The sequence below is a fragment of the Pecten maximus genome, chromosome 12 (genome assembly GCF_902652985.1).
Source record: "Pecten maximus chromosome 12, xPecMax1.1, whole genome shotgun sequence".
In the NCBI taxonomy this organism is placed as follows: domain Eukaryota; kingdom Metazoa; phylum Mollusca; class Bivalvia; order Pectinida; family Pectinidae; genus Pecten; species Pecten maximus.
The window spans coordinates 40,795,173-40,810,201 of record NC_047026.1 but is presented as its reverse complement, the minus strand read 5'-3'; the positions used below and the strand labels follow the sequence as shown (position 1 = coordinate 40,810,201).

The following is a 15,029-nucleotide window of genomic DNA, read 5'->3' as shown; positions in this document are numbered from 1 at the left end:
CTCAGGAAGCATGGATCACTGACTGTCCTGTGCTGTTGTGCACTTTGACAAAATGCTTTACCCAAATTGATTCCAACAGCAGACATGAGCATTCCCTACACTAGTGGTGAGATAGCCTCCAGCAGAGCCACTACCAGGAGGCCATCCGGTCTTGACCCCTGTGTCACAATGACCCAGTGCCTATTGAGTCTCAGTTAGATATGCAAGCCACACCAATCCCCTTCTTTTATATAGAAACAAAAATATTGCATGCATGCTCATACACCAGTTATTTAGTTTAAATAATTTCATATATCTAATAATAAGAAAGTCTTCCATACCACAAAGTATGAAAATATGAAAATACTTTTAATTAAGATTTTCATTGATTGCATCAAGGAGCTAAATATGGTATATTTTTTCCATATAGTATATAGATATATATATATATTTATATAGATAATTAGTGGCAACACTTGCTGTATTGACCAGACATACAATTACATACCATGGCCTGACATATCAATTTCTGTGTGTGGTATATATCAGGTAGAGACCATTTGGGATTAGTGCCAGACACTTTCTATACCTCGTAATCCTGTAAATAATGTTAATTTTTAGCTAACCTGGCCCCAGGGGTATTCCTGCAGATTATGCTGTGTTGTAGTGGCTGTCAGACCAAACTTTGTTCGTAAAATACTTCTTCTCAAAAACCAAAAGGCCTAGAATCATCAATATATTTGGTTGGTTGGGATGTTTGGTTGGAAGCTCCCGCGATTCATAAGGCCACAGAGGGCAAATTGTTAAAGCACTTATAAAGAAATTTTTCTTTTGATTAACTGCATCATGAAAGGCAGCTCGGCCATGTTGGGTATGATTAAATCTATTGAACAAGTCTGGTGGGCTTTAACATTCTACACTAAGTCTGGTCAAAATACACAAAACGAGTCTGATGGACTTTAACATTCTACACTAAGTCTGGTCAATATAAACCAGTCTGATGGACTTCTATTAGTATACATTGAGTTAGGTCAAGTCGGGTATTATTCAATAGCTGAACAAGTTTGATGGACTTCAGTTGTATACACTGAGTTAGCTAGCTCAATTCAGTATAATTAGATACACTGAACACGTCTGGTGGTCTTTGTTCATATACACTGAGTCAGGTTATATTAAGTGTGCTATAATTAATGGTACAATTACTATTAAGTTACAGGTGTGTTTACCATAATACCAATACAGTTACCATAGTTACTGTGGTGTCTATCATGATTCCAGTACAGTTACCATAGTTACTGTGGTGTCTATCATGATTCCAGTACAGTTACCATAGTTACCGTGGTGTCTATCATGATTCCAGTACAGTTACCATAGTTACCGTGGTGTCTATCATGATTCCAGTACAGTTACCATAGTTACCTTGGTGTCTATCATGATTCCAGTACAGTTACCATAGTTACAGTGGTGTCTGTCATGATTCCAGTACAGTTACCATAGTTACCTTGGTGTCTATCATGATTCCAGTACAGTTACCATAGTTACCGTGGTGTCTATCATGAACCCAGTACAGTTACCATAGTAACAGTGGTGTTTATCATGATTCCAGTACAGTTACCATAGTTACAGTGGTGTCTATCATGATTCCAGTACAGTTACCATAGTAACAGTGGTGTCTATCATGATTCTAGTACAGTTACCATAGTTACCGTGGTGTCTATCATGATTCCAGTACAGTTACCATAGTTACCGTGGTGTCTATCATGATTCCAGTACAGTTACCATAGTTACCGTGGTGTCTATCATGATTCCAGTACAGTTACCATAGTTACCGTGGTGTCTATCATGAACCCAGTACAGTTACCATAGTTACGGGTGTGTTCACCATTATCCCAGCACAGTTGACGTATTTCAACCATATATAGTACAATGTACATGCAAGTCTGCATACTTTACACATGTTCTGAACCAAAGGTTTATCAGCTGTAGACAAAATGAGAAGGGAAAGTTAATTTTTAATTAGCCATGTGCTAGTTTAATCAGTCTGTTATAGCCTTCAATTCACTAATCATGTTATCGTGTCTGGTAAAGGACCACAGTCTTGCAATTGGTTGTTAATTACGTTAGCTGTTCATACACAGATTAGCTTTTGCTCACGAAGTCACTTTCTTTCCTTTTAGGCAGTTGTGTACTTAAAAGTCAATTTCTCTGTCATTCTTTTTAGGTAGTGAAGTCTACCGGCCAAGATGGAGGTGTGTATTATGTCAGAGACTTGCAGCTGACCAGATGGGCCGTCCAATAAGCCGATATTGAACTTGAACTGACCATTTACTGACCATTTACTGACCATACACAGTCCTTACTGTAAATATTCTTCTCTTTATAGACTGGAAGACTTTCAGTATTTACATGTTGAGTACACCCTGAACTGGAAATTCTTGAGTTTAACAATGACCTGTTTGTATTGGATCTTCTATGTATTCTTTACTCGAACTCAGGGATGGCACCAAAAGCTGGCAATTCAGATGTATTTATGTAAATCAATTTTTAGTAATCTTTTTTTAATCATAAAGCTATGTGTTCATTCATTACATTACTGCACTCTGCTGCTGTGGCAGATCCCACACTGGAAAGTGTGTGTAATTTTACTTACATGTGAGTTTTTGTCATATTTGCTGATATGCTGTCATCCCCCAATTGCCACGTTTTGTACAGTGAATACCTGATTGGTTTAGCATACTAAAATCTTGTATCTGGCTCCATTAAACAGAGTTATTGCCCTTTATCCAAGTTGTGTCACTACAGTATGTCTGTGGCACATCTTTATCGGTATCATCTACAATTGCTCTAGTTTCTGTCAGAAAGTCTTGGGATGTTGGGACTGTATCCTACTAAAATTGTTCTTAATATAGATATAATTTTATGTACAGATTGAGTTATGGGCCTTGTTCATTGATAGTAAATATTTCCGGATGGTTTGATTTGATGCATTGCATGACCACTGAGCATCTTAGCTTGTTATACTACTGCTCTTTGTTGTATTTGTTTTCACACCTACTCATATCTAACAGAAATTAACTGTGGACATCATTGTTTAGCCCTGAGGTTTTATATATCTGCTATACACAATGTACTAATCTCAACTCATACTGATTAACGCTTTCAGGGACACCCATCTTACTTGACACAAAGCTAAGGGCATGTGAAATTCATACTTATCATAACTTCTGTAAGTGCATGACTCAATATACATATGTGGTATTTGTTGGCTTAAACTATCCTTTTACAGGTATGAATTATATATAGTACAAGACAAAACAATAGAAAATTAAAAAATAAAAACAGAAAAATCATTCTTGAATCTGAAAAAAAAGTCTGCAAAAAAAAATTAATTATATTTTTTGATTAATTGAAATTACAAAAATTTCCTAAAACATCATTTAGAATGTTTTACCATATTATTTTTTATTAAAGCCCCTCATCAATTATAGAGATGTCCTGTATAGTAATGATATATGATAGTGGCTTCAATTTCCTTTACCTGCCCCTCCGATCAACTATACCATCACTGTCACCAGTGTTATACTATACCATCACTGTCACCAGTGTTATACTATACCATCACTGTCAGTGTTATACTATACCATCACTGTCACCAGTGTTATACTATACCATCACTGTCACCAGTGTTATACTATACCATCACTGTCACCAGTGTTATACTATACCATCACTGTCACCAGTGTTATACTATACCATCACTGTCAGTGTTATACTATACCATCACTGTCACCAGTGTTATACTATACCATCACTGTCACCAGTGTTATACTATACCATCACTGTCACCAGTGTTATACTATACCATCACTGACACCAGTGTTATACTATACCATCACTGTCACCAGTGTTATACTATACCATCACTGTCACCAGTGTTATACTATACCATCACTGACACCAGTGTTATACTATACCATCACTGTCACCAGTGTTATACTATACCATCACTGTCACCAGTGTTATACTATACCATCACTGTCACCAGTGTTATACTATACCATCACTGTCACCAGTGTTATACTATACCATCACTGTCAGTGTTATACTATACCATCACTGTCAGTGTTATACTATACCATCACTGTCACCAGTGTTATACTATACCATCACTGTCACCAGTGTTATACTATACCATCACTGTCACCAGTGTTATACTATACCATCACTGTCAGTGTTATACTATACCATCACTGTCAGTGTTATACTATACCATCACTGTCAGTGTTATACTATACCATCACTGTCACCAGTGTTATACTATACCATCACTGTCACCAGTGTTATACTATACCATCACTGTCACCAGTGTTATACTATACCATCACTGTCAGTGTTATACTATACCATCACTGTCACAAGTGTTATACTATACCATCACTGTCACCAGTGTTATACTATACCATCACTGTCACCAGTGTTATACTATACCATCACTGTCACCAGTGTTATACTATACCATCACTGACACCAGTGTTATACTATACCATCACTGTCACCAGTGTTATACTAAACCATCACTGTCACCAGTGTTATAATATACCATCACTGTCAGTGTTATACTATACCATCACTGTCACCATTGTTATACTATACCATCACTGTCACCAGTGTTATACTATACCATCACTGTCAGTGTTATACTATACCATCACTGTCACCAGTGTTATACTATACCATCACTGTCACCAGTGTTATACTATACCATCACTGTCACCAGTGTTAAACTATACCATCACTGTCACCAGTGTTATACTATACCATCACTGTCAGTGTTATACTATACCATCACTGTCACCAGTGTTATACTATACCATCACTGTCAGTGTTATACTATACCATCACTGTCACCAGTGTTATACTATACCATCACTGTCACCAGTGTTATACTATACCATCACTGTCAGTGTTATACTATACCATCACTGTCAGTGTTATACTATACCATCACTGTCACCAGTGTTATACTATACCATCACTGTCAGTGATATACTATACCATCACTGTCACCAGTGTTATACTATACCATCACTGTCAGTGTTATACTATACCATCACTGTCACCAGTGTTATACTATACCATCACTGTCACCAGTGTTATACTATACCATCACTGTCACCAGTGTTATACTATACCATCACTGTCACCAGTGTTATACTATACCATCACTGACACCAGTGTTATACTATACCATCACTGTCACCAGTGTTATACTATACCATCACTGTCAGCGTTATACTATACCATCACTGTCACCAGTGTTATACTATACCATCACTGTCAGTGTTATACTATACCATCACTGTCACCAGTGTTATACTATACCATCACTGTCACCAGTGTTATACTATACCATCACTGTCAGTGTTATACTATACCATCACTGTCACCAGTGTTATACTATACCATCACTGTCAGTGTTATACTATACCATCACTGTCACCAGTGTTATACTATACCATCACTGTCACCAGTGTTATACTATACCATCACTGTCAGTGTTATACTATACCATCACTGTCACCAGTGTTATACTATACCATCACTGTCACCAGTGTTATACTATACCATCACTGTCACCAGTGTTATACTATACCATCACTGTCACCAGTGTTATACTATACCATCACTGTCACCAGTGTTATACTATACCATCACTGTCACCAGTGGTATACTATACCATCACTGTCACCAGTGTTATACTATACCATCACTGTCACCAGTGTTATACTATACCATCACTGTCACCAGTGTTATACTATACCATCACTGTCACCAATGTTATACTATACCATCACTGTCACCAGTGTTATACTATACCATCACTGTCACCAGTGTTATACTATACCATCAGTGTCAGTGTTATACTATACCATCACTGTCACCAGTGTTATACTATACCATCACTGTCACCAGTGTTATACTATACCATCACTGACACCAGTGTTATACTATACCATCACTGTCAGTGTTATACTATACCATCACTGTCACCAGTGTTATACTATACCATCACTCTCAGTGTTATACTATACCATCACTGTAACCAGTGTTATACTATACCATCACTGTCAGTGTTATACTATACCATCACTGTCACCAGTGTTTTACTATACCATCACTGTCAGTGTTATACTATACCATCACTGTCACCAGTGTTATACTATACCATCACTGTCACCAGTGTTATACTATACCATCACTGACAACTGTGTTATACTATACCATCACTGACAACTGTGTTATACTATACCATCACTGTCACCAGTGTTATACTAATTACCATCACTGTCACCAGTGTTATACTATACCATCACTGTCACCAGTGTTATACTATACCATCACTGTCACCAGTGTTATACTATACCATCACTGACACCAGTGTTATACTATACCATCACTGTCACCAGTGTTATACTATACCATCACCGTCACCAGTGTTATACTATACCATCACTGTCAGTGTTATACTATACCATCACTCTCAGTGTTATACTATACCATCACTGTAACCAGTGTTATACTATACCATCACTGTCAGTGTTATACTATACCATCACTGTCACCAGTGTTTTACTATACCATCACTGTCAGTGTTATACTATACCATCACTGTCACCAGTGTTATACTATACCATCACTGTCACCAGTGTTATACTATACCATCACTGACAACTGTGTTATACTATACCATCACTGACAACTGTGTTATACTATACCATCACTGTCACCAGTGTTATACTAATTACCATCACTGTCACCAGTGTTATACTATACCATCACTGTCACCAGTGTTATACTATACCATCACTGTCACCAGTGTTATACTATACCATCACTGACACCAGTGTTATACTATACCATCACTGTCACCAGTGTTATACTATACCATCACCGTCACCAGTGTTATACTATACCATCACTGTCAGTGTTATACTATACCATCACTGTCACCAGTGTTATACTATACCATCACTGACACCAGTGTTATACTATACCATCACTGTCACCAGTGTTATACTATACCATCACCGTCACCAGTGTTATACTATACCATCACTGTCAGTGTTATACTATACCATCACTGTCACCAGTGTTATACTATACCATCACTGACACCAGTGTTATACTATACCATCACTGACAGTGTTATACTATACCATCACTGTCACCAGTGTTATACTATACCATCACTGTCACCAGTGTTATACTATACCATCACTGTCACCAGTGTTATACTATACCATCACTGTCAGTGTTATACTATACCATCACTGTCAGTGTTATACTATACCATCACTGTCACCAGTGTTATACTATACCATCACTGTCACCAGTGTTATACTATACCATCACTGACACCAGTGTTATACTATACCATCTCTGTCAGTGTTATACTATACCATCACTGTCAGTGTTATACTATACCATCACTGACACCAGTGTTATACTATACCATCACTGTCACCAGTGTTATACTATACCATCACTGTCAGTGTTATACTATACCATCACTGTCACCAGTGTTATACTATACCATCACTGTCACCAGTGTTATACTATACCATCACTGTCAGTGTTATACTATACCATCACTGTCACCAGTGTTATACTATACCATCACTGTCAGTGTTATACTATACCATCACTGTCACCAGTGTTATACTATACCATCACTGTCACCAGTGTTATACTATACCATCACTGTCACCAGTGTTATAATAATTACCATCACAGACAACTGTGTTATATCCAGCACAATTTAATATAGATATATATCACTAAACTGATTCCACTTGTTACCTCTGGTTTCCACTTGTTACCTCTGGTTTCCACTTGTTACCTCTGGTTTCCACTTGTTACCTCTGGTTTCCACTTGTTACCTCTGGTTTCCACTTGTTACCTCTGGTTTCCACTTGTTACCTCTGGTTTCCACTTGTAACCTCTGGTTTCCACTTGTTACCTCTGGTTTCCACTTGTTACCTCTGGTTTCCACTTGTTACCTCTGGTTTCCACTTGTTACCTCTGGTTTCCACTTGTTACCTCTGGTTTCCACTTGTTACCTCTGGTTTCCACTTGTTACCTCTGGTTTCCACTTGTTACCTCTGGTTTCCACTTGTTACCTCTGGTTTCCACTTGTTACCTCTGGTTTCCACTTGTTACCTCTGGTTTCCACTTGTTACCTCTGGTTTCCACTTGTTACCTCTGGTTTCCACTTGTTACCTCTGGTTTCCACTTGTTACCTCTGGTTTCCACTTGTTACCTCTGGTTTCCACTTGTTACCTCTGGTTTCCACTTGTTACCCCTGGTTTCCACTTGTTACCTCTGGTTTCCACTTGTTACCTCTGGTTTCCACTTGTTACCTCTGGTTTCCACTTGTTACCTCTGGTTTCCACTTGTTACCTCTGGTTTCCACTTGTTACCTCTGGTTTCCACTTGTTACCTCCGGTTTCCACTTGTTACCTCCGGTTTCCACTTGTTACCTCCGGTTTCCACTTGTTACCTCTGGTTTCCACTTGTTACCTCTGGTTTCCACTTGTTACCTCTGGTTTCCACTTGTTACCTCTGGTTTCCACTTGTTACCTCTGGTTTCCACTTGTTACCTCTGGTGAGCCTTCACTAGACGATTAACTTGTCTGGTCGGTTACCACAATAAACAATTTTACCAGTTATTCACGGCTCGTCAATTTGTACAAGGCTTTGACTATTCATTCGTTTTATTCATATTGGTAGATAATTGATGTCTATCAAGAACGCCAAACTGCAAGCCTAATTCATTGATCCATTTCCTTCATTGTTTATTGATTCTATCAAAGGAACTCTGACAATATCATTATGTTGAACACACATTTAAAGCATGGTATCAATAAAACATCCTAAATTCAATTATTTATTCATGTGTTCTAATTAAACGAAATTCATACTGCTGTTTTTTGCGCAGTAAAAATTGCCAGTGAAAAAGCTTTTTGGGGGGGTGAAGGGGGGTGAGGGGGAGTCTGCATGTACATTTATCTTGGGGAGGGGGGGGAGAGAAAATCATTGGAAGTTTATTTATCTTGGGGGGGGGGGGGGAGAGAAAATCATTGGAAGTTTATTTATCTTGGGGGGGGGGGGGGGAGAGAAAATCATTGGAAGTATATTTATCTTGGGGGGGGGGGAGAGAAAATCATTGGAAGTATATTTATCTTTGGGGGGGGGGGGGGGAGGGGAGAGAAAATCATGGGAAGTTTATTTATCTTTCGGATATCCCCAGCTGTAAAATTAGTCTCCTTACTTACGCATTCATATATTGGAGGATAGACATGATGTTTGGTCAGTTTATATTGTAAAACTCAATACTAAGTACATTGATACTTATCAACTTATATTCTGTATATCTCTTAGTGTGTAACTTCTGCTTTCTATGTGTTTTAGATGCTATCCTGTATATGGGCAGTAACATCTGGATTTTGATATGATGATGTATATGCTGTCCTCATCATAAAGGAAAACAGCTGACAACATATTACAGAACAGCAGTGGATTAAGAATGTCGGAGACAATCTAGGGATTCCATACTGTCATTGCCTACCTTCATCAACAATTCATCCTATTATAATTGCCGGATTTCAAGTGCTTATATGTACAGCTGCTGCTGGACAGTGACTGACAAATCTATACATGGCTGCTGAGTACAGCCGTCATACCTGTACAGGAAACTGTCTGTCGATAACCAGGCTCCTCAATAACCAGGGGCACAGTCTGCCTATACACAAATGTACCTGAAACTTGAAAATTAATCTAGACAATCTTCTACTTGTGGCTGTTGGTATATAAACCCAAACAATTATACTAGACAGTCTTGTGATTTATGGTCAGCTGGCCATGTGATGAAATGCAAATTTGGAGGAGGAATTAGCCGAGGGATGCCTGTGTCTGAGTTTCATGGTTGTCATTGAGTGGAATACACCATAAGGCATCACGTCACTGTCTGGAGATTAAAACCAGGCAAATTTGAATATCATTTATTTGAGTAGAATTTTAAATCAACTTTTGTTTTTTCTTTAGAAAAACCAAAATGCATAAAATGTGGAGCATATGTCCTTGATAGTAGAGAGGTATCTAGTGTGTTTGTTTGAGGGGTACGATTCTGATGGGCAGGGAACCTCTCCGATTCTGATGGGCAGGGAACCTCTCCGTTAAAAACAATCACTGATGTATAAAAAAAAAAAGCAAACTAATCCGTCTGTGTTAGGGGCACTTGGAGAAATGAAGGTACGTCCCACCCGACTGATTAGGACTCTGTTTATGGTCATTCTTGTTCTCTTCGTTTTTCTCAACATGCACGTGCTGATGCACTTTCAACCGCGAAACGGTGACGAAATAAACCGATCACTACTTCACAAACTTCGTCACCAAGGCAACTGGGGAGATACAGCACATGTACAAACACGATTGTCTGAACTCAGCGATGCCAAAAATCCCAATGATTCCAGTGGATTGGAAGTATTTATACCTGTTAATCAATATAATAAGACATTCCTTCATCGTGATATCGAAGAGAGTAATCTAACGCAGATTCGTCTTGAAGTGGAAAGAGCCAATCGCGAACAGTTTATACATAACCTCCATAAGTTTGGTTTAAAACTGAAATCTGACAGTGTTGTTATAGTAGTACAAGTTCATGATCGTTCACAGTATCTCCAGATCCTGATAGATTCATTACGAAAAGTAAATCAAATCAAAGACTCACTTTTAATATTTAGTCATGACGTGTATTCCGACGAATTGAATAGGATTGTACATTCAGTGGATTTTTGTCCGGTAAGTATTTTTATTTTTCATTATAATAATGATAATAATGTTTATCTAGGAAAAGTGAAAATAATGATAATCATGTTTATCCTGGTAAAGTGAAAATAATGATAATCAGGTTTATCCTGGTAAAGTGAAAATAATGATAATCAGGTTTATCCAGGTAAAGTGAAAATAATGATAATCAGGTTTATCCAGGTAAAGTGAAAATAATGATAATCAGGTTTATCCAGGTAAAGTGAAAATAACGATAATAATGTTTATCCAGGTAAAGTGAAAATAATGATAATCAGGTTTATCCAGGTAAAGTGAAAAAAATGATATTCTACCATGTTTGCTATGCAACGCTAGTTTTGATTGGTTTAAGACCATGTATTATTTTCCAATAACCCACGCTCGTGCCAATAATACACGGTCGTGAGTCACGGCTATTACAATTTTATATATCTAATATTCACCTGTTTTATAAAAGGTTACTATAGCCGAGTGGGCTAATGGGTTAGTCTTTCAATATATTTTTATCACGACGCGAGTTCGAATCCTACGAAGGTCCCCCTTTTTTTCTTTTTTTTTTTTAATTTTCAAAATCAATGCTATATGATAGATGCTCTTGATCGTAGTACTGTAGTGCCTGTAAAGAAATGTATATTTTATCAACAAATAATGCAATACTCAAGAAATAGATTACGAGGTTTTCCCGGGGTTTCTTTGCCGTTTTTCTATTAGAAAGAGGTCGGTCTCAGAACTAAACAGTACATGGTAGAATAGAAATAATCAACTTTGACTCGTGTATTGGTGCAGGATATACAACTCGGACTCGGATATTTTGCAATTTTAATTAATAACTCAGGTCTGCGGCCTTCGTTATTAATTTAATTGCAAAATATCCTCGTCCTCGTTGTATATCCTGCAACAATACACGAATCATCGTTAATTACTTCTTAAATAATGTTTATCCAGGTAAAGTGAAAATAGTAATAATAATATTTATCCAGGTAAAGTGAAAATAATGCACAAAAGTCCACTGCTACAACTGTATGACCTGGCCTAATATTGTACAAAATAATGTTATATAATTCTGTCCGAACACCATTATAATTTTGTAAAGCTTGTTATAAAAATACAGGTGTTAAGTTGTAATGTACATAATAATAACTTGATACTGATAAAAAGATAAAAGGGATAAAACCAAATTTGGTCAAGTACATCTACAGGTAGCTCAATACAAATGTTTAAATACAAATAGATCTAGAGTTATAATAGAATATCCAACAATAAGATTCTCCAGTATACACACAGCTACAGAGCCCACCCATGGTACTAAAAGTAGAACTAAGAAATAATATAAAAACAGGGAAAGATATCTAATTATATAATAATATAGGAATTAAGTGTGTCATGACCGTTAATATTAGATATCATATTATATAATATTATAGGAATTAAGTGTGTCATGACCGTTAATATTAGATATCTTATTATATAATAATATAGGAATTAAGTGTGTCACGACCGTTAATATTAGATATCATATTATATAATAATAAAGGAATTAAGTGTGTCATGACAGTTAATATTAGATATCTTATTATATAATAATATAGGAATTAAGTGTGTCATGACCGTTAATATTAGATATCTTATTATATAATAATATAGGAATTAAGTGTGTCATGACCGTTAATATTAGATATCATATTGTATAATAATATAGGAATTAAGTGTGTCATGACCGTTAATATTAGATATCATATATATAATAATATAGGAATTAAGTGTGTCATGACAGTTAATATTAGATATCATATTATATAATAATATAGGAATTAAGTGTGTCATGACAGTTAATATTAGATATCATATTATATAATAATATAGGAATTAAGTGTGTCATGACCGTTAATATTAGATATCATATTATATAATAATATAGGAATTAAGTGTGTCATGACCGTTAATATTAGATATCTTATTATATAATAATATAGGAATTAAGTGTGTCATGACCGTTAATATTAGATATCATATTGTATAATAATATAGGAATTAAGTGTGTCATGACCGTTAATATTAGATATCATATATATAATAATATAGGAATTAAGTGTGTCATGACAGTTAATATTAGATATCATATTATATAATAATATAGGAATTAAGTGTGTCATGACAGTTAATATTAGATATCATATTATATAACAATATAGGAATTAAGTGTGTCATGACCGTTAATATTAGATATCATATTATATAATAATATAGGAATTAAGTGTGTCATGACCGTTAATATTAGATATCATATTATATAATAATATAGGAATTAAGTGTGTCATGACAGTTAATATTAGATATCATATTATATGATAATATAGGAATTAAGTGTGTCATGACCGTTAATATTAGATATAGAGGATATCTAACAGTGTTTTCAGTAATACTAAATATATTTCACGAGTGGGGCTAATATTTTGATATTTTTCACGAGTGCGCAGCACGAGTGAAAAATATCTAAATATTAGCCACACGAGTGATCGAAATATATTTGGTATTACTGAAGATACTGTTAGATATTCTGTTTATTACATTTTTTATCAACGAAAAACCTACCCAGTATGCTAACTAGGCCTACAGCGATAATTTGTAAACAAAAAATGTAGTTCCCCCTGTCCAGGTGCTGAGATATATGTCGGGCTTTCTGATTGGTCAATTATTTTGGTATTTTCTCATCATTAATTTGATTGGTCAAATCAGCAAAAGTGATATTTTTCACTAGTGATAAATATATTTTTCACTAGTGAAAAATATCACTTTTATAGAATGAATAATTTTTGATATTTCACTGGTAAAAATGTAATAAATCATATTATATAATAATATAGGAATTAAGTGTGTCATGACCGTTATTAGATATCATATTGTATAATAATATAGGAATTAAGTGTGTCATGACCTTTAATATTAGATATCATATTATATAATAATATAGGAATTAAGTGTGTCATGACCGTTATTAGATATCATATTATATAATAATATAGGAATTAAGTGTGTCATGACCGTTATTAGATATCTTATTATATAATAATATAGGAATTAAGTGTGTCATGACCGTTAATTGAAACTTCTGGGTGGAACTACAGGTCCTCTGGGTCTCTTGCCAAAATGAATTGGAAGGAAAGTTGAAAAAAACAAACTAGACTTACAAATGTCGGGATATCAAATGTAATATCCAATTGATATATTATATCTATGTCCATCGGAAAGAACTATGATAATTAAACATAACCAGTAATTCCAATGGAACATATATATAGCTTTATTGTCATCAGTCACGCATTCTAATATAATAGAATTATTTATAACACACAACAGTCTTATGCTGCACGAATTTAGTGTTTAATATAATTATATATAATACATAAGTTAAGGCTATGATACCATATTCGACCCTATAAGGGCACCTGCCTCTATAAGCACACCCTCACAGTTTTATGAAAAGAGGATTGGTGCATGTACTAATCAAGAAACACATAAAACGTTCCTTAACTACTCTGCCATTATAGTTGTTTTAACCAAAGACTCGAGATTAATTTCACTACAGAATGATAAGTAAATGAAAAAAATTCTGTTTTTCACACGATTTAACAGAGAATTTTCCCCTTTACATGGTTTAATCAAGGACACCCCTTTTGTGATTTTGTAAGCGCAGTGTACACTTATTGGGTCAAATACGGTAATACAGGTAAGTATAATAACAGGTATATATACTATATATGTGTATGGAAATTATACCATTATCTCAGTGGCTCATTTTAGTCCATTAATATAGATAAGTGGACAATTTGAGGAAAGCCCGAGAAAATTGATCATGATTAAAGTTTGTGCGTGTTCAGTCACATTTAGACTTTAGTACATGTTCTTATATCTGTGACATGTTCCTATATATGGAAACATTTCATTTGGAAATTGATCCATATTATGTCCAGTTTTGGAAGTCATGCATGAATTAATTATATATTAGTATCAATTGATTAAGAACTATATCAAAATACATATATATGGGATTTAAGTTTACATATATATTAATCTAAAGTGGGGAAATAGAGAAACAGCCATGATATATTCAGGTGTAGAACCTTGGTTCCATTAAGATAATTACACTATATGTGAATGTTAATTATTTAGATATATACACAATT

The 15,029-nt window shown here is 35.4% G+C and overlaps 1 protein-coding gene across 1 annotated transcript in view; it reads left to right on the top strand.

Moving 5' to 3' along the window:
- Window positions 1-15,029, top strand: part of LOC117338838 (alpha-1,6-mannosyl-glycoprotein 2-beta-N-acetylglucosaminyltransferase-like) — a 68,023-nt gene that overhangs the window by 30,831 nt on the left and 22,163 nt on the right. Inside the window, exons 2-3 of the mRNA XM_033900196.1 lie at window positions 2,201-2,340; window positions 9,451-10,839. Of these exons, the coding sequence (XP_033756087.1) occupies window positions 10,231-10,839 (609 nt within the window). The 5' untranslated portion in view covers window positions 2,201-2,340; window positions 9,451-10,230. The remainder of the gene's footprint in view (window positions 1-2,200; window positions 2,341-9,450; window positions 10,840-15,029) is intronic.